Genomic DNA, 23034 nt, shown 5'->3' on the forward strand with positions numbered 1-23034 from the left:
AGCATAAGGTACTTGAGCAACACGTTCACTTGTTGCGATAACCCCCACTCGCAATCCCGAATGGCTTCGCGACAGCCAGTATCTTCAGTCACAAAATACGGCAACAATGCATCATTCTGGGTGGAATACCCTTGTGGTTTGATTGATTTGACTCGAAAACTATCAGCGCCCATCGCAGAACACGATCCTCCGCCTCTCCGTCCTGGTCAGCTGGACGTAACAGTAGACGGGGAACGAACAATTCGCATTGATGCCAAATCCAGTGCTGTTATCATAATTGACATGCAAAAGTACTTCTCTGCATCGTCTCATCGCTGCTTGACCTGACTTACGTTGACTTAATATTAGTTATTTCTTGCATCCCGATCTCGGGAACCATCCCACCGGGCTGAAATGCGTGGAGCCTCTCATGAAATTGGTTCCTGCTGCGCGAGAGAGGGATATCAAGGTTCTCTGGGTGTGGGTACCTCCATTCCTGCTCCCTACGTGTCCTGACCCAGAACGTGCGAAATATATGGAAATTTCCAGGAACTGGGGTCTTACTGACCACGAGTTACAAACTATCCCACCTTCCCTCGTCCGTGGATTCACGAAGGCCGGACGTGGTGGCTTCGGGTCCGAACTGCCAGGAGCATTTGGGAGACTCCTCATGCGGGATGCCCTCAATTCAGATCTTTACGGTCCCTTGCAAGAAGAATACCTCAAGGGCAAGGAACTAGGAACTGATTTCTGGATCCACAAAAACCGGTAATCGCTGTGTTTGATTTTCAATAATAGAAGCATCTTGTCTCACGATGAACGGCAGCATAAGCGGTTTGTGGGGATATCAGTCCGCCCTTGACCTCTTTCTCGCGGAGAACGGGATCACGACACTGTTTTTCGCGGGTGTCAATACAGATCAGGTATCAGTATCATATTGCATTACAGTGCTCCATGAAGTTCTGGAATAACTTGGCATTTCATTCTAGTGTGTGCTTGGGACACTCGTTGATGCCTATTTTCGGGGATATGATTGTATACTCCTCAAAGATGCTACGGCCACGACATCACCGGAAGGCGGCTATGAGAATGTCGTGTACAATGCCACAAAGGCGAGCCTAATTTTTTATATGTCCTTCCCAGGACTGGTGAAACGCTCAACACCTGGTTTCACAGGTCTACGGCTTCGCTACCACCACTGATAGGCTACTCTAGGGAAAAAACCGGCATATGTCAATACATTGTTACATGTGAATATATGAATTGTGATACAATGCGTCGTGCAAAAGCACCGAATGTCCGCCATACATATACAATGCAGTGAAATATGCGATAAGGGAAAAAAGAGCTACCTAATGTACAATCTCAAATAATCTTAAGTCGGTACCGCAGAAGCTCTGCAGAGTCTATACTCTTCCTGAAGCATCTGTCAATACGTTATCGCGACTAGGCCGTGGGCGTATCTGTTAAAGTTCATCATTGACTTGACTTGGCGAAAATACCAAAAATACATACGTCTAGCAAAGTTCGCCGCGTGAGAATAGCAGTTGGGCTCAAAGTAGGTGCAAGCGGATTTGCCACCTTCACTGGATCATGGTCGAGACTACTACCGGTCGCGAATCCCAGTCCAGTTGGGGTAGACGGACCCGCAGAAGAGGACGAGAAGGAAAGTCTCTGTGATTCAACAGAGTCCGGAGGAGTCAAAGGCCTGTATTCTGAGCCTATGAACTGACTCGATGGAGGAGTCCCCCTCAAAATTGAGCGGGGAGGACGAGGAATCGAAGGTGGTGCTGGTCGTGTTTCAATTTTCGGGCGCACCGCCGGTGGTCGCAAGTCAACATCATAGAAGGAATCCGCATCGCCGTTTGCCTGCGGTGAGTCAGAGTAAAGAGAAGGAGTGGATTGTCTGGAACGTAGAGACGGGGGAACTGGGTAATTGGTTGTGATAGCAAGTCCTATTGCTTCTTGCGGGGAGAAAGCGTTGACATCGCTGAATGGTCCTTCCTCCTGGGTACGGGTTGTATGTCCCGTGCCCAGGCCTGCGGCGGCAAAATTTCGGGCACCTAGAAGATTAGATGTACTATCTTCCGTATCGACATGCTCCGAGTCCTCATGTCGCTGATCCCTGGTGATATAGGTGGTCTGCGGAGTATTCGTCACCTGGGCCATTTGGGGTGGACTCCTGGGATCTTCGAATGGATCATCTTCTTCGAATGGGTCCCTATCAGCGTCATCATGCAAAGGATATGATGGGGGTTGTGTAATAGCTTCCAGCCATCTGGTTCGTGATCTCTGTCTACGCCGACGACGATAGCATACGAAAAGTAGCGCAAGGACAGCGAATACGACGATTCCAACGGCAGCGAAAGTTCCCGCGACAGCGCTTGTGTTACTGAAAAACCTATGGAGTATAGTCGGAATTTTTAATTGAAATGTTAAGAGAAAAAAATACTTACGAGGAGTCACTGCTCTTGTCCGGCTGTCCCAAGCCGGTTGGATTAGAAACAACTGCAGATTCGGTGACCACGGTTCCATCCGATTCCGTTGCGGTGCTCAGGACGGTAATGAAGCTAGGAAATGTAACCGACGTCTGACCATCTGAACCGGTAACCGTGAGGCCGACTGCTTGAGGAAGCGTGGAATGCGCCGTCAGTGAAGTAGTCGAGGCGGCTGAGTTTACGCTTAGAGCGGCAATACCGGTAGTTCTGAGTGTATCGCTACTATCTCCATCTGTGGCAAGATAAGCGAAGGAAAAACCATCTGAATCGCCGTACTTACTGTCGTTATTACTCGACCCAGTTACCGACGTGCCTGATTGTTCAGTGACTATAGTAGTAACCGCCTGTGCACTTGCGAACGGCGTCTCTGCGTTTGTAGCCGACGCAGTCACGGAGGTCGTGGGTACGCCATTAGTAGTTCCCGGCTCTGTGGTAGTCACCGTTGCGCCAGGTTGCGTCGCGCCAGGCTGCGTCGATGTTACGGTGTTAGTGCTCGGTGGTGGTGCTTGAGCAGTAGAACTCGACGAGGTCGTGATAGCGACTTCAGAGGAACTCGACGAAGAAGTTGTACTCGTAGAAGATGTGCTATCGTCAGTATTTGGAGGAGCTGCAACAGGCGCCGTCGTTGTAGCTGCTTGCGTTGTTCTGTCCGTTACCGACGTGGACACGGGTGCTGAAGACATACTAGAGGGAAACCCAAAGTCGAAAGGTAAGAAAGTGTAGTAGTAAAACCACTAATTTCACATACTCTGCTTGTACTGCCGCTCCGCTAGACATCGGCGAAGCAGCTGATGGGCTAGCCTGCCTGTCCGACTCGATTATCGCCGACGACAAATTGACGTTGTCCGTGGCGGTTTCTGCGGACGACGCGGCGGATTCAGTGGTAGTGGAAATGATGGGCTCGATCGGGGTTGCCCCGACGACTGTGAATGAAGAAGACGCTGGTGTAGCTACCTGTAGACGCGTTAGATCATCCTAGTCTCAGGGAAAACTGGTCCAATACCGATGTTAATGGTACGCTCGACCCTGAAATGACTACCGATGACGACGAGGACACTGCTTAAGGGTGAAAAGATAAGCGCACGTCGAGATGAAACAGTACGTGAAGGGTGAACCTGACTGCGTCGTTGACGTGCTATTCATTTTCTGTCCGATGAACGCATTGTCACCTTGGTCCCATAGAGAGGAGATTGAGGGGGAGGAAAGGAAGTACTCTCAGGACGGCCATGATTATAGGTTTGTATACGTGGAAGGGTCCGTCCGAGCGGGTAAATGTCGAAACATCAATGGGAACTGTGTAGCTTCTTCCGGTCATTTGACCGGTCCTCGTATGACCTACAGCGAAATCCGTACTGTATCGCCCATGAGGTAAGGGAAAAGTACATCTACAGTTACCGGCACTACGAAGAACATGTGAAAGCGATCAGGTCATGATGCGAGTTACGCACCAACACCGAGTTTGCAGGAGGTGGCAATCTCGAATCTTCGGTCCGGGCCGCGAAGCTTTGACGGACACCGCTAATGTCAAGCGTCTTTAAAGAGTCTTTGGAGACGCATGAAATCAGTCCAGACAACAAGTTACATATTATAAGGCGGATGACAATTACGAATAGTTACAACGCAAAGATCTAGATGAACATGTAGATGTAGTATAGTGGTGCCGAGAGAATGAATGCATGATTGAAGATACAGTGAAGATGATAATGCACCTGACAATATAGTTACACGAGCTGTGGAGTGCGAGCACGCGCTGGTATAGCTGAGAATGGGTATGAGTCCAAACGAAGGAAGGCACATGAAATTCCGAAATGTTAAGATTTAGAAAGGAAGGTGAAGCATGCCAGGAGAGGCTCGGTCCTGACGGATAGAACTTGAGTGCTTGAGGGACTGGGGTGAACGAAGAACCGTACCGTAAGTAGTCAGGGTCCCTGTTGATCAAAATATATCAACAACATTTGCCCGGAATCCAGCTTTTGAGCTTTACGGTTCCTCGCCTGGGACGTCCACTCAGACTGCCGAAGCTCAATCGGCTGGAGCTGTTTACTCTTCGGAGTGCTCGGTCACCGTAGCTGACGCCGCTGCCCGCTTTTTCTGGGTCAAGAGCCCCAGACTCGATCGAGAGCAGAATGGATCTTGCTGCCAAGAGGAACGGTGCCTCGACGTTGTCGCCGGTGAGAGAAGATGCTTCTAAAAAATGTACGTCTACGGCGTATAGCTAACAGTAAGCCGATAATCAATTCGCGGTAAGCCGAAAGCGCACCGTTCTCAGCTGCCCACCGGCTTGCTTCGGCCCACTCTACTTCCCTGTCCTCCTCGCGATCAGACTTGTTTCCGACAAGGACCGTTACGAGATGTGGACTAGCTAAGGCTCGCGCATCAGCTAGCCACCGGGAGAGATTTACAAACGAATCCCGGCTAAGGAGCTATAGGTAAATGCATAAAAAGGAGCAACAGGCAGACCCACTTTGTGATATCGTAAACTAAAATTGCCCCTGCCGCGCCACGGTAGTAACTGCGTGTAACTGACCTGTGTAGAACATGAGCTACATTTAGAGAGAAGGAACATTGCACGCCACCGAAATCGTTCTTGACCTGCCGTATCCCATAACTAAGATGGAACTATAAATGAAAATGCGAGCATCAACAGAATCAGGCTACGGACCTGCAACTTTATCCGCTTTTCACCTAGTTTGACAGTTCGACTCGAAAACTCGACACCAATAGTATGTTGTGAATGGTCTTTGACTACGGCGAGACGTTAGGCTGGGCTTGGGTGGAGGGTCGCAAGACACGGACATGAATTGTGGGTGAAATGATGGAGCAAGCAAGACTTTCCAGTGCCTGCCTCACCTGTGATAATGAAATTATTGGAGTTTCCGGTAGATTGTTGTCATGAGACATACGAACCAATGATGATGTATTTCATGAGGAAGTCTAGGCAAAGTTAGAATAAAGAATAAACGCAGAGAGCAGAACCATACCGTAAGTTTCAATTAGCTCTGTGTCGTAGTCTCCATACTCATTGGACGGCATCGTGGTGGTGAGCAGACACAAGCGATGCTCACTGGCACCACCAGAGCCGCCGTGGGAAGACGGCAATGGTCACACATTGTCACGTTCAGATGTGACTCACACTAAAATACAGTTCTTTGCTATTCTACCATCCTTTCCAAGGAACCCATACATCCACTATCTTCTCCCCGTTCTCGATATCCGAGTCGACTATATAGTACCAAGGATACGCTGCAGCAATCAAGCATGCGTGCTGCCCCACGATATCGACCACCTCGCCTAGCTGCAATTTTGGCCCATTGTCCGTACGTGTCAAGATACCGTGTTCCTGCGATATTCGGCCAACTCGCCAGGCCTTGCCAAGCACGTCTCCGTATCCCCCAGATGGACCTGTGTCTTTGCTAAAAGCGATTGCGCCGGCATCAATTAGCGCTTCATCTGTGCCATCCTTGCCTCGTCCCGGATAATAAGAGACGACCGTGGCTCTGACGCGTTGGGCGATTCGCGACTTGTCGATCAAGGTTGTATGCTGCTGTTGCAGATCCAGCATTGGATAGTTTCCTGGCCATTTTATCAGCGGACAAGCATGCTTCGACAAGGCAGTCGCGTACCTGCATGGAGTTCTAGCGTTCCGTGAAGCAACGTAGCCAGAGTCGCCCTCGTTTCCTGCACTCGCCGCATGTGCTGTTGGCGTCGCACCCACCGACAACACAAAGGGTGTCTTGGGAGCTTCCAAGCCCAATTTCTTCAATAATCGACAAAGCCGCATCGGCGGCGCCATTTACAGCCTGGACTTCCCCGGACAGAAAGGATGAAGCTTCTGAGAGCGAAGTTGACGCGTAGGAATTCCCAGCATGTCCATAGAAACCAGTGGATCGAGACGAAGGAAGATTGCAAGATGGCTGTTAAGAGGGTTTCAAAATGCGGAGTGGTGGTCGAGACGCCTGCCCGGCTGCGAGGACAGTTAGTTTCAATTTATTTTCGAGCGGAACTCCGCTCACTTTTGTCCGCCATCAATCTTAACGAATGCTGACCATTTTCTAGGTGCTGTGCGCTGCTTCTCAAATTCATCCAAGTATTTCACTTGATCAGGGTGGTCTAACAGAATTCGCACGATGCCGCCATCTACAGCTATGGCATCCCATAGCCCTGACATGTCTGCTATCTTATTAACGGCGATGGGTAGGCCATAAAGTATCTGTTGATCCTGACATCAATAATCGTTGAAGAAAAGTAGTAATTCACTGACGTCTTTCACGGTACCATCTTGAACGAGACCCGCGTTCACTACCTCCCAGGCCTCCATCAAAGTCGAAACGATGACTCTATCGGTCTTGTTCGCACTGGAGATGAGCTGATGTCTCGCTCCTTCCGACGTCTATTCGTGGATTCAACATTCGATGCCTCGGAAGGATTGCGGTTGCTACCTTGTGAGTTTTCAGATGTGCTCTGAATCCCGCACCCCAATCGGCCGCCTTTCGATGCATCTTCGCGCAATTTTCGGAAAATATCTTTCGGTCGATAACCATCGCGGGGGTCCTTAGACCATCGAGCGACTTTCCTACAAACTCCTCGACCAATGCGGCCTTTGACGACCTGGTCAACAGGTTGATCGGCGTCTTCGTCTGTGTGGGCATCGTATCAAGCAAGCACAGTGAGGCGAAACAAGGCCTAACAAGGCTTCTGGTAGTGTATGGACTATCGGATGTGAATTTGCATATACCACGTGCGATGCTCTATTTAGCGGAGGCAAAAGTGCCGGCACTTGATTCATAGGCACACGTCTTTGCGAGCTTTCATGCCTACCAGTCCCAGTACTACTTAGTTCTGTGCCGGCAAAGATGACCATTGACTTCGGCTTTGTAGATTTAATTCACTTCTTTCAACTACACACTCCATACTATACGGCTGCGATGGCTTCGATCTCGATGTCGACATCATTTGGGAGCTTGGCAGCCTGAATGCAGGTCCTGGATGGTTTTGGGTTGGGCAGCGTCTGATGCAAATTAACCAGGATACTTGTGAGGCGGTACGAGTGTCTCACCTTCTCATAGATCTCGTTCATGGCCGCAAAGTTATCCATGTCTTTCAAATACACGTTAACTTTAATGACCTTCTCCCACGAAGAGCCTGACGCTGCCAGGACGTTTCCGAGGTTAGCCAGACATTGAGCCTATTGATAACTTGCTTTCAGAATGTGGTCGACGAGACCAGGAGATATCAACGAACCGTGTGCTCTTGTATTCCTCCTGGAACGAGTGTTCCGGTCTTATCAATGGGAGTCGTACCGCTGAGGAAGATTAATCCCAGGCCAGAGACTTTGGTTGCATGAGCTGAAGTACTTATCAGCAAAGATCTGCAAAGGAGGACGCAATCATTGGAAGCAAGCTTACAGAGAATGTGGGTGAATGAGGAGTTTTCAAGGGAGTTGATTCTTTCGATGGACATGATAGTTGTTGCTGACGAAGGAATGGCGTTTGCTCTTTCCGTTCTAACATTCCCTTTGAATTTCGGATGAACTGTTCAGCTCCGGTCCGTCCATCAGGTGATCGAAGCTATTTCTCAATGGGCCTCCTTCCCGTCTCGGTGCATGGATCTGATACTAATAGAGCTTGATGCATGATGGCCGAATTTTCATGCCATTGTCTCTATTCTCTCTTATCTGTTCAGGAAGCACCTGGCCTTCTCAAGCACCTTGTGATACCAAGGTCATCGATAGCCGTACTAGCAGCCGCCTGAGTACCAGCGCATTTAAGTACATTCCGTAACGCCCACTGGATATCCATGTGATTTTGCTTTACTTCTCTCTTCCCATGGACGATACTGAAGGCGCTGTAACTGCTCTTCCCAAAGACAACAAATTCACAGATGGTGAATCCGAAAGCTTGCAGTTCTCCTCCAGTGAAGAACGTCATCTTCTACGTCTATTCGACATATGTATCCTGCCGCCCTTGACTTTCATGTAAGAATCTTAGGTCATTTTTGGTTTCAGCTTGCAACTGGCCATCTAACGCGAACAACCAGGTACCTCTGCAACGCCCTTGACAAGGGCAACGTAGGTAATGCAAAGACAGATGGATGGGACCACGTAAGTGCATAACCGCCTTACGTTGTGTGGTTTTCTTGATGCTCTTCTTAGGACCTTGGCCTTGTAGGAAACCAGGTATGGCTTTATTGAAGAAATATATTACTTTATTATAACATCCCATTGCAATACAGTACTATCTTCTTGTGATGATCTTCTATGTGTGTATTCATTCATCTAAAATGGTCATGGCGGCTCACTCCGACATGTAGGTTCCCTTCTGCCTGTAAGCAGGTTTCCGCCCAGTTCAGAATGTTCACCAATGAATATCTGTGATAGTTTTGGCACACCGATTAGTCTTTTAGTTAAACGGTTTTCTGCCGCTCGAGTGTTACCTCTAATGATGATGGGATTTGTACGTGGTTGCTATACTTTTTTTGACTTATCAAAGCGCTTATAGGCTACGTACGCAGGGCTCCATGTTCGTCACCCTTCTCGAGACTCCAGGCATTCTTTGATCCATGTCTTTCGCAGGTCTCTCTTTGCTGGTATAGCGAAGAACTTCTCTCGTATGTCCAATGGTCCTATCTTGGTGAGATCACGTCTGATAGCAATCCAGAGATATTTGCTATTCGTTTCTTCCTTGGTATCTTTGAGTCGGCGATGCTGCCTGGTGTGGTAAGAACACCCGCATTGCCGGGGCGTTCTTCGACTAAAATGCCGTATTAACAGGTCTTCTATCTATCCACGTTCTACAAGCGTAGCGAGCTTGCATCTCGTGTCGGCCTATTCTATGGTGAAGTGAGGTTCTGCTGTATTGCGTATTGGCTAACAGAGAAGTTCGTTGTCCATCATGAAGCCGCGGCTGCTATCGCCGGTGCATTTTCAGGTAAGTTGAAGGCTACTCTCACTTGTTCTACTTCTTGAACTCTTTCCAGGTCTTATCGCTTTCGGGGTCTTTCAGATTAAAAATACGAAGTACCATGGATGGCAATACCTTTTCTGGATCGAAGGTATGCAACAGGCCAGTATCGTAGCGTATTCGCTGACGCCGCATTCATAGGTGCTAGCACTTGTACCTTTGCCATATTTGCTTACTTCTGGCTTCCCCGCTCACCATCTACTTGGGCTTTCCTCACTGAACGTCAGAAAGCCATAGCCCGGTCACGTATCCTAGCAGACTCTTCCGTAACAGTGGACGAAAAACTCGATATTCGCGATGCTTTCAGGCCGCTCAAAGAGCCCCTTATACTGGCTCTGGGCTGTTATCAGTTTGAGCTTGGGTGTTCCTTTGGCCTCTGTCAATAACTTCCTTCCCCAGATCGTAGCGAGCTTAGGATACTCTACAATTAAGACAAATTTATACACAGTCGCACCGAACATAGTCGGGACGGTGTCACTTTTGGTCCTCACGTTTTCATCTGACTACTTCTTGGAGCGCTCGATACATATCTGCATACCTTTGGCCACAACTCTTGTTGGATTTATCGTCCTTGGGTCTATTGACGTGGTAGTACATAGAGGGGTATGCCTCATTAGCTGAATGTGCAAGTACGGTGACCAACGTTGTACAGGTAGCATACTTTGCTTGCTTCCTTTTGACCATGGGGGTACGTCGATTGCACTTGGAAAAAGATATTGTTCCATCCCTCCTTCCTCTAGGCTTCAGCGCCATCCGTATTGGTTGCAACATGGTATAATAATAATACGCCTCAAGAGTCGCGGCGTGCGGTTGTCACTGCTGTAATGGGTATGTATCACGTCGACTCTTGTCTTTCAAGTCGTTCATTTTGGTATAGTTGCCATCGCCAACGCATCAGGACTAATTTCTACCAATGTTTTCAGAGAGCAGGACGAGCCAAAATACATCCCAGGTACTCAACAGACTTTTCCCCTTGCAAAATTACCAATAGAACTGACTGCGTCGTGTTAAATACAGCCCTTGCGACGTCAGGTAACGCCTATTAACTCATTCGCCGATCTTTCTAAAAATTCGATAATGCAGCGGCATTTGGTGGTTTCTGCCTCATTCTTGTAGCAGGGTATGTCCGGCTTTGCCATTTTCTCTTTGGACGGAAGATTTGACGGATCTTTCGTGCAGAACGGGAATATGGATGCGTCTCGAAAATAGAAGGAGGAATAAAGCCCAAGGGGTCAGTGATAATTTCACGGCAGCCGATGTTCATACAGAATCACTTGGGGATGGTCATAAATCCCCCGAGTTCCGGTACATGTATTAGACACATTGGCTCAGAGCAGGAGGGCGAACACTTCTATTTAAGCGAAGTGCCCCACCCAATACCTGACTGTGTGACCACAAATACAAAACCTTGTTCAAAATCTACCAACCGCTATTTCTGGCTGTAGTTAGTAGGTGCGTCGGCAACGAGAATATTGCCAATACCTGCATCCTGTTCCAGGAATACCAACGATGTCGGTTGTCTTAGTGTGTCGGCGCCTGGACCTTGCACAGCACGACGCAAGAAAAGTCCTCATAACTCGTTGAACATCTATATTGCAGAAATGAAGGAAGCTGCAGACGCTCATAAACGTCAACAATGAAACCTGCCTATGAATGCATGTGGCGTAGGGATGGCCGTTCTGCATTGATCATATAAAATCTGCAACATAAATTGAGATACAAGTCACAGAGAAAGAAACGAAGCACGATCAAACGAATTGTAAAATGTGTATCTGTGTGGCGAAAAGATTAAATTTTAGTAGCGTTCCAGGACGGAACATCTCTTAAACTGCTGGATTTTTCTTAACCGGCTACTGGTGTGCTTGCATTATCGCGTCGGAGATGAAGTTTGCTGATACTTGTTTGCCACCGAACCAGCGACTATTCAAACCCTGTATTGCTTTGCGTGCCGATTCCACGGAGTCGAATTTGACGTAGATTTCGCCCTAGAAACAATGTCAGCGACGTTGATATATGGTAAAATACTATTACCTGTGACTCTTTCTCGACTTTGATGGCTAACACTTTACCGTACTTGCTGTCACATTCACCTTTGACTTCGTCAGCTAGTTCTTTGTCCCAGTTGGGATCGGTCTCCCTGAAATCGGAGTCAGCAAACGTCTCAAAAGTCGACAAAAGACATACTCTTCGGGGTCAAACATGTTCTTTAAAAGGACAGACCTAGACTCCATAGCTTGAACAGGCCTTGCTCTGTTGATCGGTTGAGTCATACACATCTGATCCTCTTTTTGTCACCACTTACACTGGCTCAGGGATAGCAATCGGAGTTTCAGTTCTAGCAAGTTTCTGCATTAGCGCCTGACGAGAAGCTGCATTCAAGTTACCACCTATAATTGAGATAGTATCAGCCTTTTATCAAAATGCACAGCGGCAACCTACCGCCGACTTCATCCAAGGTGTCTTGTTGGGTGTATCTAGCTGTGCCCTTTTCGTGGACAGTATTGACACGTAACTGAGTCAGGAGATAAGTCAATGTCAACACAGTGAACGATATGAGAATCAACGCACTGTCCTCCCAGCAAGTTCAAATCCTTCCATTTGCTCCAACGCCATTTTGGCATCCTCGGCTCGTTTATATCTGTGTTTCGGTCAACAAAGACAGATGTTGCTTTGACATATATGCTTACTGGACGAAGGCGTAGCCCTTGCTGCGACCCGTCATGGGATCACGATGGAGATCCACAAACTCGAAGATCTCCAAATGGTTCGAAGACTTGTTTGATGTCCGATTCTGTGAGGTTAAAGTGCAGGGATCCCACATAAAGTCTACCAAGCCGTCAGTGCATGGTTCTTTCCAAGAAAAACTCGAAACATACTGCATAGCGCCATGCGGAGCACTGACACCTGGGGGAAGATTGAGATTCCTAGGATACAGTTAGTAACGATATAGCATTGTTCCTGTTTGTACTCACCCATCACCTGGATGAAGTCGGTTTCTTTCCGATTCAGTTAGCTGTACCAGGATGGGTAAACCCATGACAACGGTGCCAGAAAGGTTCAAAGCTTTCTCCACTAGATCTACTGTTCGGAATTCGACGTAACCGATCCTGGAAGGCAGAAATCAGGATAGGTGACGACAAATGTGAGAGAAATCACAATACCCTTTAGAACGACGTGAAAGCCTGTCTGTAACAATTCGAGAATCCATAACTGTGCCATCCCCGAGTTTGTCTTCAAAGAAATAACCTAAATCTCGGGCGGTCAGCCGTGCTGCTAGTTGGGATACGAATACCGATCGGGCTTCTGAATCGTCTTCTTTAGGTTCGTCAGGATTGTATGGCTCATCAACGGGAACCTCGTAAGAAGGAGACGGTCTTCTATTCACAAATGAGCGCAATGAATCTACGTTGAAAAACAAAAAGACATACTTGATAGGGGGAGGACTCTTGGTAGGGCGAGGAGAAGGAGGCACATCATCAAGGGGTCGACGATCTCTCCGGCCATAGTCCCTTCGAGAACGTGGGGGATCATTGAACTCGTCCCGTGGATCGCGAGGTGGCCTTGAGTATCTATCGCCGTTTCTACGATCACTAGAACGGTCCCTACGGTCTGATGTTCTGGTGCTATCTCGAGAAGGAGGGCGAGGCGAGCCACTGTCTGAAATTTTGGCCCTCTTCGAACGTTCTTCCGGCTCAAAAGCGTCGGGGTCATCTAGATGCTCACTTCGCTTCCTGCGCCGGTCTTTGCTATCGCGGTCATAGTCGCGGTCACGATGACTGTGCCGACTTTCCCCTCTGTCCCTATCCCTTTCTCTGTCTCCTCGATGACTGTCCCGATCTCTGCGACGATCCCTGTCTCTTTCTCTCTCCCGGTAGTGGTCTCCAGAACGGGTAGGATCTCTGGCCCTATCACTCCCTCTGTCCCGGCTACGACTTCGCCTCCTCCTCTCGTCATCACGGCGCCTATCTCTCCGTTCTCTTTCTCGGGAATGAGATATATGAGACCGCTTGGTACGCAAAGTGTCGGTGGAGTGGTTACGGGACCTAGAGAGCATGTCAATGGTTACAATTCACTGTCAGGGAAGGATGACGCACGACCTGTGGGCTGGAGATTTGTCGACATCCATCTTACCGTTCGGCGAAGACATGGTCGTTTTTCGAGAGCTGTTGCTTGGTCTTGTTTACCTGTGCGCACGACCTCTTTTCCTTTTCGGGGTCGTACCTTCACAACCCTTCATTCAACACCTTCACTGTGATTCCGAAATGTATGTACAGGCCGCCAATACGTGAATCACCTCAACTGTCAACCTCATACAATTAAGATTTTATTATTCTCTTCCTATCTAGTCACCGGACTTGGAGATCTCAGGATGGTCTGTAGACCCTTGACACTACGGATCGTCCATCTTCCAGTACTCAGAAGCAAGGCTTGATCGTTCTAAGATCCTCCGGAAGTAACTAACATAAATTTATTTCCGGGAAATCATCCTACAAAAGGTATGCATATGACCAGAGCAATGGAATGGACGGTCCGGACACTGACCCTCCCATTTATTTAAAATCGTACCGGTGACCTACTACTTGTCGTTCCCCTCGGCTGTGCTCCTTCTTTCCCAATGGCCCTTGCTTCCAACAAAGTAGTCTGCATTACTGGTGCATCTCGAGGCATTGGTCGCGGCTGGTGTGCCTTATCTTTTTCACGGTGGCATTAAATGATCCTGATAACATACCGCGCGAAGTGCTTTAGAATTTGCTAAACACGGTGCTTCTGGGCTTATCCTGCATTATTTTGAAACAGATGAAGAGATCCTATCTTTGAAAGCTGAAGTTGAAAACCACAACACTCGAGTTGTCATGGTATATGGCGACATTTCTGACCCCACTACTTCAACCAAGGTAGGGGAATCACTAATATCTAGCAGTTATCGTTGCTGAATATTTTGTTTCAGGTTGTCCAATCAGGCGTCGATGCCTTTGGCCGCATCGATGTTCTTGTCTCCAATGCCGGAATATGTCCCTTTCATGAATTTCTCACCATGCCTCTCGAAATCTATGAACGAACGCGGAAGGTTAACCTTGATGGATCATTCTATATCGTACAAGGTAATTTGAACAAATATACACCCCATCGTCTTGCTTTACTTCTATGACAGCTGTCGCAAATCAAATGAAGAATCAGACTCCCCAAGGCGGCGCGATTGTTGCAATCTCTTCTATTTCTGCATTCTTTGGTGGCGAATTCCAATGGTGAATTATTTCATGCAACCTTCTCGCAACCGCATACTTATAATGTTCCAGCCACTATACGCCAACGAAAGCCGCGATATTGTCTCTCATGCAGAGCTGTGCCATAGCGCTCGGTCAGCATGGCATACGAGCCAATGCAGTTCTCCCGGGCACGATAGCCACCGACATCAATAAGGAAGATTTATCTGATTCCGACAAACGGGAATACATGATAAAACGGACGGCTCTCGGTCGCCTTGGAGGTTCGTGCTATGTTCGCACTGAAATGGCCAGTACACTGATATGTATCAAGCCCCCGACGACATTGCCGGTCCTGTTGTTTTCTTAGCCAGCAATCTAGCGAAATACATCACGGGAACGTCACTACTGGTGGATGGAGGGATGGGTAGTAATTTGCAATAAACGGAAATCCATAGACCGGGCCGCTAGATCTGTCCGGCCCTACTAAACCGACTCAGGTGCCAAAACGTTCCCGTTCACCAAGACGGGTTCTGCAGACAACAAGACAGTCACCCAACGTGCCCAAGAAGTGTTGGAAGGATTCTTCCATGCATGCATGACGCCCTTCATAACGACCGTGTCTCCCGGTGTATCGAGCAATTTCTCAGTGCCATCCTCCATGAGTAGTACAATTTGTCCATGAACTATCAAGTGAAATGGTAATAAAATTAGCGTAGAGCAGAGAGACCTCAAGACACATACCGAGGATGTTGTAGTCCAAAGATGAGGTCCGATGCTGAGATGAAGATAAGTACAGATCATGATCATTGGGAGAAATGGTCTTTACCATAGGTGTAACAGCACCAGGTGGTAACTCGGTTGCCGCGCAGCTGGACCCATTCGAAGGCACGATTCCGAGATTGATGGAAGGATCGAGAGACCGCTGCATCCCATCTTCACTTCATAAATAAAGAAGAGATTCAGACTTCAGAAGTGTTGTGCTTGCTTGAAACGCACGAAGAATTGTTGTCCTTTGTGGGAAGAGAATCCAATGTACGCCAGACAGGTGCGCCTCGTCCCCCTTGAACAATAGGGATATCCTGAGATTAAATATTGATTAAAATGAACAAGATGGATGGTCAATTTAACTCACTGCCCATTGCAAGGCGGCGTCGATTTGAATGGTACCTTGTCCTCCTGAATTGTGGGAGGTCTATGCTTGTAACTAGCATTGATGCTGAAGGTAGGTTAAAGCACATACCACAATACGACGAATCTGAGGGGGTTCAGACATGGATATCGGTGGAAAACACGGAAACTAAAGACGATCAAATGGATGTCACGTTGGTACCCTTGATTTAGCCGGTGGGCCGGTGGTGGACCGTACGCAGATGTGTTCAAATAGGACAACTACATAATACAACAATAAGCGAATGAAGCCCAGGAACCTCGATAACGAAAGATCCATGGACCATTCAACATACTGTCTAAGGTGCGGTATCTGTGACAACCGAAGGGTCAGTTGGTGAATAGGGACAAAGCATAAGACGTACAGTAATAATACTCATCGATCAAGGGAATCCAGTCCTTCATCAGAGCACCGAATAGTCCCAGCAAGGGCGCGTGAGACGTCTTCTCAGCTACCGCTTCCAACTTGGGTCTAAAGAACGGGATTAATGACTAAATGACAACGCGAAGTGGATCCGCGTACCGTGTATAGGTCTCCCAAATGGAACCACGCAATAGATACCAAAGCATATCCTTGTCTCTCCGTCCGTATTCAGAACGCTCGAGCTGAGCAGAGGTTGGTGGAGTCCGTCGTAGGCTCCGGGATATTAGTTCCATAGCCAATGCGGTCATCAGTGCACGATTGGAACGCCGGTCAGTGAATAGTAGTGTAGCTGTCAATCGTTTATTAGCATATGAGAGTTTGAATTCGAGTAGCCGTACCATAGACAAGAGGTCTCAAAATATACACAATTTCTGAGAGCCATTCCTGAGGCGCAGAGAGCGTTCTGACGAGAGACAAAGATGGCTTGACTGACGAGGATGTCAACGCCTTGGGAAGGAGATAATCTTCGACCGAGTTTTGGGATCGAGAGGGTGGGGGAGACACCAGCAACGGATGTGGTGACAAGGGTGTATGGTTATTTTTGAGATGGTCCGGTGTTACGGGTGGTGAAGATGAAGGGCTTGAAGGCGCAAGTGTAGGAGATGAGGCATTAGACGCTGAGGCAGGCGGTAATGCAGTAGGATCAAAGTCTCGTTCAGGTATTGGAGGCGACATTAACGGTTTCCTTGTGATCCGTAAAAGAAGCAGCCGTAGGACAGCTCTGAAACGAAAATTAAAGCTGGAAAAAGCAGCGACAGTATGGGAACGCACTTGATCGCCTCGAGGAACAGTATACTCCGCCACCGGTTCTGTGAGGACACCTTCCGACGCAAGCCCATCTCAATGACCAGCTCCGTATATCGAATGAGTTCTAGCGACCGGGCAATCCATTTGTATACGTTGCTCTTTTCGGTCCATGCTCTTGTGAAACGCGAATGAAGTGAGGTTGGGATGAGTGGGTGATATTTGGGATCACTTCGCACGACCTTGGCAAGCAGCGTGTCATGGTACATGCTCATTACGTTGAGCAGCGTTGAAACTGGGCAAATGTTGAGCATACATCAACAGAAACGGGTGCCTACTAACGTGCTTCCGAAGCCAGCTCAGCATCCTTGAATCGGCCTGGTAGAAACCAGGTGACGGATCTCAGGGATGATTCAAGTGAAGATATTGTAGAGACATTCTTGAGGAGAAATGACTCGTATCGAGCAACCGCCATGGCCCAGTTGCACGATGAGGGAAGAGAAAAGAGTGGGGTTGCAAGGGCAATTTCCGAGTATATCATTATTTGCAGAATTTAGGAACGTGATATCTTCTTCCGGCTATGTCCTCCCTGGCCGGCTTACGCTCCAATATTACAGGCGTCGCCATTCAGGACCATCGAAACTAACGAAACTCGTTGCCTTTGCAAGCCCTTAATGTCATGCCAGTATTGCGAGATTTCTCGCCTCGTGGCGGCGCGTGGCTTGAATGAGGAAGGTTCGTTTCTGATACAGGAATGTCAATTTACGAGAAACATTACCACGAGGGCCGGCTCGCGCATATATATATCAGGCTTGTCAGGTCGACATGTTGTGGGTACCCAACTCGCATGCTCCAGTCCTCAGCCTTCCACCTTGATTATTACCGGGTCAGTCCAGTCAGAGGCCAGCTAGAGCCCTATGATCCAACCACTGCGAGAAACTGGAGGTACATCCAGACCACTGATACGCCCAATGAGCTCAAGGTACGTTGCTGATCCTCATGATCCCACTTCCCTGCCCTTATTTTTGACCACAGGTCCTTTTGCCCCCGTCGGTCGCGTCAACGTACGAGCAGCTCCTGAGGCTTGAGGTCATGGAACTGGACAAGAGGGTTACTGTTTCCTGGGAGCGAATTCTTGAAATCAGGCATCTCAAGGTGTCATCTACTCTTTTTTTTCCTATGGTCTTTGACTTATCCTATCTACCTATTGTTCAAAGGACCGGATGATACGCAAATGCCAGCGATTATCAAGGGTACTCCCTCCTAAGCGAATTGGTCGTGGAGATCCATTTGTCTTCCAGACCCTGATCGCGCCTGAAGATTTTCGTTTGAAAGAAATGGAGACATGGTTCCACCAGGAGCAATTGCGACACAAGGGTAGATCGGTCGCCGTCCATCGTCCCACCGTGCAGAAGGCACCTTCACGAAATTCTTGCTGCGTCCGGTGTGCACGCGCGACGCAGCCTGACCTCGCTGCGTCAGCACCCTCCACGGCACCTGCGCCGAAATTGGACAAGGCTCGTTCTTCTCAACTGAAAGAAGTAGAGCCAAAGTCACTCAAGAACACGCCAACGTCTAGTCGCGCAATTTCTCCTGTGACAGAGCCTGTCAAGACGGAGTCATCACATATACCGCCACCAGTCGAAGTGCCTCCCCCGTCTGTGCCGGAGGACGTTAACTTTGAAGCACCAGACACCAAGCTCGTTGACCCCGAAGTGGTGCAGGCAGACGCTGCACCCACACCTGGCGCAAGTCCTCCTCCCGCTGATGCCGAAGAACAAAATGATTCTTCAGAGTCCTCAACAATAGCGCCTACGCCTCCCGCCTCGCCGCCTCCACTCCCGCACCTTTTACGAATATCAGATCCATCTCTGGTCAAAGATATTCTCGAAGCAGAGACATCAGCTGTCATTCGACCTATGCCGGAACCGCCTGTATCTAGACCTCCTTTGGTCCGCCGCAGGAGTTGTATCAAACGGTCTAGCGTCGGCGAATCTGTAAAGACGGTATCGTGGGCAGATGATCGGGAGTGGACAGAGCATTTTCCGAAGAGGCCTGTAACCCCTGAACCGGCGATAGTAGAAGAACCTAGTGTGTAATTTTTTGGATTTCACTGATGTTTTCTGACTCGTGTCAGGTTCCACATGGGGTGAGAACTACGATGAACATGTCTCCAGACTCGACATGCTGCATCGTGAGTTGACGAAGAGTCTGGAGGAAATTCGAGCCGACCCAGTGCATTTCCGGGTAGTCGACGCTATTATTTCTGACCATAAGCAGAGGGTGACGGCCAACTGTTATGTAGGACAACTTGAGACTTTATTAGATCAAGGCGAGTATTTAAGTATTGTGATCTTCGTGGCCCTTTTTCGCTTACTTTGTTGCAGTACGAGAGGAAGAAGACGACGATGAGGACGACGACGATTGGGATGGAGATAACGACACATGAATGTTACGATAGTTCACTGAAGCCGACAACCTATTCGTGGATACCTTGTGTGATTTAGGCGTTCTGGATCCTTCGCGACATTTATCCGGCGTCCGAGCTTTCAGCATCACTGTCTCCATAATCTGCAAGCCCGCCCAGGCCGGTACTGGCATTCCTCCGTGTTTCTTCCTCTGCCAACTGCAATCGTGTGGCCGCTTTGACAGTCTTCCACACTCTACTCCACCGGCCTTTCATGAACGCAAAAGCTGGCTGTTTGTCACCGAAATCAACTAGGACCTTCATTTCCATCTGAGTTGGGTTTGCTGCTGATAAAATGAGCTTTGCTGTCCTACGCATGACCTCTTTCACGGATTCTTCGGGCTAACAACAGTGTTAGGGGATCGAGGGTGCTCTTCGATGAGTGGAAAGAGGTACCTCCTCGTCGCTACCTCCCCATCGTTCATCCTCTTCTTCAGCGAGGCGCGCACGTAATCGCTCCTCTCTGACTTCATCATTGAGGCGCCTCTTCTTCTCCCGATGGTAGTCATCCGCTTCTTCGGGAGAAAAGAAAAAGGTGTCTTCCGTGTCTGAAGGTAGATCAGACCACCCGCCGGGTGACTCCGGAAGACTAGAACGTCCTGCACGTTCAGCATCGATATCATATAGAAGCAAGCGAGCATCGTATCTGTAGCAAAGAAGCTGTCAGAACCGTTACAGTCCACTGATAAAATAGGAATGAGGGATACAGAGAAACAATTGATACCATTAGCTAGCTAGATATGCAGGTCTTACCGATTCAAAATGTGTTTGAGCGTATTGAGATGACAGGGAATGCTCATACCTGTCCACCCATAGACTTTCGGATTCATCTGCATCATTCCCAGGTTCACCCAAGCGTATCAGACCGTCGCCTATCGCATGGTCTAGTTGTAAAGATTCAGCAGCGGATTTCGCGCGGGAACCTCGTATTATGTCTGCTTCATACGCTTGGATGAAGAGCTGGTTAGCTGATGGAGAGATATCAGACGTTGCAGCCAAATGTGATCCATGGTGACTCGACTTGTTCTGGCGGCTCTTCCGTTTTCGAGAAGACATGGTAAAAGGGAACGAACCCAAATTTGTACTTGTTGACGTCATTTTTTCCCTGTCAGATCGATGCGTCACTAATCCCACTGTAGTAGGCCTCAACTTCCAACTACCACTATAACATCTCTACGCCTATTCAACCTCAGGACAGACCTATTCAAATATCTTGTTACTGTCCCAGGACACAAACCTGGCACTAAAATTCGCTCTTCTGCCAGGCATCTACATCCTCTGCCACCTCGGCAGTACTACTTCAATAACTAAAGACGGTCATTGCACTCTACAACACAACATTCTGTTGTGGCGAATAACTTTTTTGGCTCCTTCTTACTACTAGTCGACTTCTGTCTACGTTCTCCTTATGTGCGCCGTCTTGCTATGGACGTTGTCTTTGCCGTCTTCTATAGCATCCATAACGAAGAGGATAGGAAGCGCCATGCATACTATAACATTGTGGACCCTCATCAGCTACGGTGGCTCATTTCGTGCTCAATTTATGCTTCGTTGCATTCACCGCTATTTGCTAATTCACATCGTTTCTCATTGGGAAATACTAGCTACGCCATAAGAGGACCCCAGTCGCGACAGAGCAAGAAAACACAGCTTAAGAAATTGACGTTGACATTTCTCAATTTCTACCATGTCCTTTCGTTCTGGGACACTGTTGGCTTCGGATTTTAGAACCTGAGTTTGCAGAGGTCTTCTTCACCTCCGCATATATCGCTGCACGGCTTAATTAGGTGTGCATCATCAATGTCGGTAATTTTTTGTTGAAACATGACATATCTTCCAATAAGTACTACTACCTATGGGGTCAAATTCAGCCCCAAATTCCTCGGTGGCCGCGCTGCAAGCACGAGCCAGCTTCCATTGATAACGGCTTGGAACGAAGGATAATATTTTTGTGCTACTAACTCTAAGTGAAACGTGAATGACTAAGTATTCCTCATATCGCAATCTGGTAACTACAGTCGTCAGTCACGACAAGGTTCGCGTCTTCATGATCTTGCTTACGAGTACTTCTTCCATGCTCATGTCCTTCTGGTCCTGTGGGTTCTTTTCCGCTGGAAGCTTCATCCTACTAACGACCAGACTCTCAGAATCATTCTCATTGGCGTATACCACCATACCAAGTTCCATTATACGTAAGTCCTCTTTGCCAATGACAGCCTATCTTGATTAGCTATAAACCCTACATCCGGATATCCTTCATTATCTGGGGACTCGATCGTGCTATATGGACGATCCGTGTCCTTGTCTTCAACCACTCTTACTTTAATTGCCAGACTGAACGCGGCGCTTTTATGTCAATGTGGAGCGCCTCTCCGAGAACTTTGTCCGCCTGACACCGAAGCAGCCCCCTCATTTCCACTGGTGTCCGGGTCAAGCCGCCCACCTAATCATGCCAGGAGTTTTTCGTCTACCTTTCGAAGCCCACCCTTTCACCATCGCTAGCTACAACGATTCTAGACTTGAAGGGAAGATCGTGACGTTAAGATGGTGCCTGACAAATCGTTTAAGTCTTTGGCTTCCAGCAGCCAAAGCAGTTGGAAGGAGCTGGTGTTTTTGGTAAACGTTCGGAAGGGGTTTACCCCAAGTTTACTTGTCAATTGGCTGCCATTGAGTTGGAGAAGGGCCCATTAGAGTTTTGGTCGACGGACCGTATGGGCTTTCTCCTGATCTCAGCTCATTCGATACCTCTGTCTCCAAGTTGCTGGTGAGTTTACAATACGACTCTGCAATCCTGCTTGCTCATTTTTACATTTATTTCAGGTGGCACTGAGATGTCATACATGCTTCCACTGCTATTGGAAGCCATAGGGTAAATTTATTTGTCATTGGCTTTTATTTTTCAAAACGATGCTCCCGCAATAGTCGCGTACGCGATGGAAAAAGTGCAATGCACCAAAGTTGTATTCATCTGAGCCACCAGGGATACAAGTATTCATTTTCAGAGATCGTTGATGCAGTTTTATTCACGTTGGTTAGACCAAGTGTGCTGGATATCGAACGCGTTTTTCGACGCGTTAGTTCATCTGCTGCTGCCACTGAACGTAGTAGATTCAACTACCTCATCACAGAGTGGAACGCCAAATTATCTTTAGTCTGCGGTCCGAAAGACCGTCGTCAATGCATGTAAATCAGCCCCACAATACAGTTCTTCGGCGCAACTTGCAGTGTAACGTTACATAGAGTCGTTTGGTTATAAATGATAGCTGGGATATATTTATCTTTTGAGACCCCGGTCTTTGTTGTAATGCAAGTGAATTCGCTAGAACATAACAATTACATTTTAGGTCTTGTTAAAGGCTCTTTCCGATTATTCGATGATCAGACATGTCACTTCTGCGGAGGCCGATGGCAGCTTACGTGATCGATGTCAGCTGATAACTGATGGGCTACGAACCTTCATTGAGACCCTGAGGCCCTACCGTTGATCTGTCTTTCTCCTTGTTCTTCTCCACTCTGTTCTTATACCGGACAGGTACTGTTATTTCTACTTATCGTACCCTTTGAGGCCCTTTCATCTCTTCTATCTGAC

At 48.2% G+C, this 23034-nt stretch overlaps 12 protein-coding genes across 12 annotated transcripts; 4 read left to right on the top strand and 8 right to left on the bottom strand.

Moving 5' to 3' along the window:
- The first annotated feature begins 20 nt into the window (after window positions 1-20).
- Window positions 21-1253, top strand: EV420DRAFT_1512588 (Isochorismatase hydrolase). Its single transcript, XM_060471665.1, has 6 exons — window positions 21-290; window positions 349-459; window positions 529-747; window positions 806-902; window positions 969-1091; window positions 1156-1253. The coding sequence occupies exons 1-6, from the start codon at window positions 61-63 to the stop codon at window positions 1192-1194; spliced, it is 819 nt and encodes a 272-aa protein (XP_060336104.1). The 5' UTR covers window positions 21-60; the 3' UTR covers window positions 1195-1253.
- EV420DRAFT_936741 (uncharacterized protein) lies at window positions 1244-3386 on the bottom strand. Its single transcript, XM_060484059.1, has 5 exons — window positions 3226-3386; window positions 2758-3161; window positions 2436-2709; window positions 1495-2380; window positions 1244-1442 (listed from the first exon to the last, which is right to left on the bottom strand). The coding sequence occupies exons 1-5, from the start codon at window positions 3252-3254 to the stop codon at window positions 1386-1388; spliced, it is 1650 nt and encodes a 549-aa protein (XP_060336105.1). The 5' UTR covers window positions 3255-3386; the 3' UTR covers window positions 1244-1385.
- Window positions 3387-4422: 1036 nt separating this feature from the next.
- Window positions 4423-5510, bottom strand: EV420DRAFT_1617831 (ras family-domain-containing protein; the record flags this gene model as incomplete). The annotated part of the gene is made up of 7 exons (XM_060475286.1): window positions 4423-4679; window positions 4738-4892; window positions 4942-5004; window positions 5054-5085; window positions 5140-5222; window positions 5274-5327; window positions 5459-5510. 7 exons carry the CDS (start codon window positions 5508-5510, stop codon window positions 4423-4425), a joined length of 696 nt encoding a protein of 231 aa, XP_060336106.1.
- Window positions 5511-5634: 124 nt separating this feature from the next.
- Window positions 5635-7126, bottom strand: EV420DRAFT_1617832 (putative serine dehydratase domain-containing protein; the record flags this gene model as incomplete). The annotated part of the gene is made up of 7 exons (XM_060475287.1): window positions 5635-6050; window positions 6101-6155; window positions 6193-6234; window positions 6275-6391; window positions 6514-6687; window positions 6739-6867; window positions 6917-7126. The coding sequence occupies 7 exons, from the start codon at window positions 7124-7126 to the stop codon at window positions 5635-5637; spliced, it is 1143 nt and encodes a 380-aa protein (XP_060336107.1).
- Window positions 7127-7257: 131 nt separating this feature from the next.
- Window positions 7258-7995, bottom strand: EV420DRAFT_936505 (Endoribonuclease L-PSP). Its single transcript, XM_060484058.1, has 3 exons — window positions 7719-7995; window positions 7534-7662; window positions 7258-7485 (listed from the first exon to the last, which is right to left on the bottom strand). Exons 1-3 carry the CDS (start codon window positions 7935-7937, stop codon window positions 7390-7392), a joined length of 444 nt encoding a protein of 147 aa, XP_060336108.1. The 5' UTR covers window positions 7938-7995; the 3' UTR covers window positions 7258-7389.
- A 307-nt stretch (window positions 7996-8302) lies between these two features.
- Window positions 8303-10754, top strand: EV420DRAFT_1617833 (major facilitator superfamily domain-containing protein; the record flags this gene model as incomplete). Its single annotated transcript, XM_060475288.1, has 15 exons — window positions 8303-8451; window positions 8514-8577; window positions 8629-8652; window positions 8709-8737; window positions 8854-8929; window positions 9136-9192; window positions 9247-9310; window positions 9374-9403; window positions 9453-9527; window positions 9578-9708; window positions 9755-10039; window positions 10089-10124; window positions 10177-10264; window positions 10314-10440; window positions 10616-10754. 15 exons carry the CDS (start codon window positions 8303-8305, stop codon window positions 10752-10754), a joined length of 1374 nt encoding a protein of 457 aa, XP_060336109.1.
- Window positions 10755-10851: 97 nt separating this feature from the next.
- Window positions 10852-13628, bottom strand: EV420DRAFT_1512636 (uncharacterized protein). Its single transcript, XM_060471666.1, is given in 16 exon segments — window positions 10852-10871; window positions 10919-11024; window positions 11084-11135; window positions 11183-11421; window positions 11468-11573; window positions 11621-11686; window positions 11739-11823; window positions 11876-11948; window positions 12005-12074; window positions 12124-12191; window positions 12211-12262; window positions 12313-12360; window positions 12409-12543; window positions 12598-12813; window positions 12865-13479; window positions 13531-13628. The coding sequence occupies 13 exon segments, from the start codon at window positions 13581-13583 to the stop codon at window positions 11287-11289; spliced, it is 1722 nt and encodes a 573-aa protein (XP_060336110.1). The 5' UTR covers window positions 13584-13628; the 3' UTR covers window positions 10852-10871; window positions 10919-11024; window positions 11084-11135; window positions 11183-11286.
- Window positions 13629-14051: 423 nt separating this feature from the next.
- On the top strand, window positions 14052-15084 carry EV420DRAFT_1637230 (NAD(P)-binding protein; the record flags this gene model as incomplete). The annotated part of the gene is made up of 6 exons (XM_060476676.1): window positions 14052-14116; window positions 14175-14331; window positions 14385-14538; window positions 14589-14682; window positions 14734-14924; window positions 14975-15084. The coding sequence occupies 6 exons, from the start codon at window positions 14052-14054 to the stop codon at window positions 15082-15084; spliced, it is 771 nt and encodes a 256-aa protein (XP_060336111.1).
- Window positions 15085-15126: 42 nt separating this feature from the next.
- Window positions 15127-15916, bottom strand: EV420DRAFT_1637231 (uncharacterized protein; the record flags this gene model as incomplete). Its single annotated transcript, XM_060476677.1, has 6 exons — window positions 15127-15326; window positions 15385-15418; window positions 15470-15581; window positions 15640-15722; window positions 15776-15835; window positions 15884-15916. 6 exons carry the CDS (start codon window positions 15914-15916, stop codon window positions 15127-15129), a joined length of 522 nt encoding a protein of 173 aa, XP_060336112.1.
- Window positions 15917-16109: 193 nt separating this feature from the next.
- Window positions 16110-17453, bottom strand: EV420DRAFT_1637232 (peroxisomal membrane protein PEX16; the record flags this gene model as incomplete). Its single annotated transcript, XM_060476678.1, has 6 exons — window positions 16110-16123; window positions 16176-16282; window positions 16334-16523; window positions 16573-16955; window positions 17006-17273; window positions 17321-17453. The coding sequence occupies 6 exons, from the start codon at window positions 17451-17453 to the stop codon at window positions 16110-16112; spliced, it is 1095 nt and encodes a 364-aa protein (XP_060336113.1).
- Window positions 17454-17626: 173 nt separating this feature from the next.
- On the top strand, window positions 17627-19468 carry EV420DRAFT_936488 (uncharacterized protein). Its single transcript, XM_060484057.1, has 5 exons — window positions 17627-17960; window positions 18014-18133; window positions 18196-19069; window positions 19116-19310; window positions 19366-19468. Exons 1-5 carry the CDS (start codon window positions 17733-17735, stop codon window positions 19425-19427), a joined length of 1479 nt encoding a protein of 492 aa, XP_060336114.1. The 5' UTR covers window positions 17627-17732; the 3' UTR covers window positions 19428-19468.
- A 40-nt stretch (window positions 19469-19508) lies between these two features.
- EV420DRAFT_1637234 (uncharacterized protein) lies at window positions 19509-20501 on the bottom strand (the record flags this gene model as incomplete). The annotated part of the gene is made up of 3 exons (XM_060476679.1): window positions 19509-19787; window positions 19842-20091; window positions 20248-20501. The coding sequence occupies 3 exons, from the start codon at window positions 20499-20501 to the stop codon at window positions 19509-19511; spliced, it is 783 nt and encodes a 260-aa protein (XP_060336115.1).
- Between the last annotated feature and the right edge of the window lie 2533 nt (window positions 20502-23034).

Source organism: Desarmillaria tabescens (assembly GCF_030435595.1).
Source record: "Desarmillaria tabescens strain CCBAS 213 chromosome Unknown EV420scaffold_5, whole genome shotgun sequence".
Taxonomy (NCBI): Eukaryota; Fungi; Basidiomycota; class Agaricomycetes; order Agaricales; family Physalacriaceae; genus Desarmillaria; species Desarmillaria tabescens.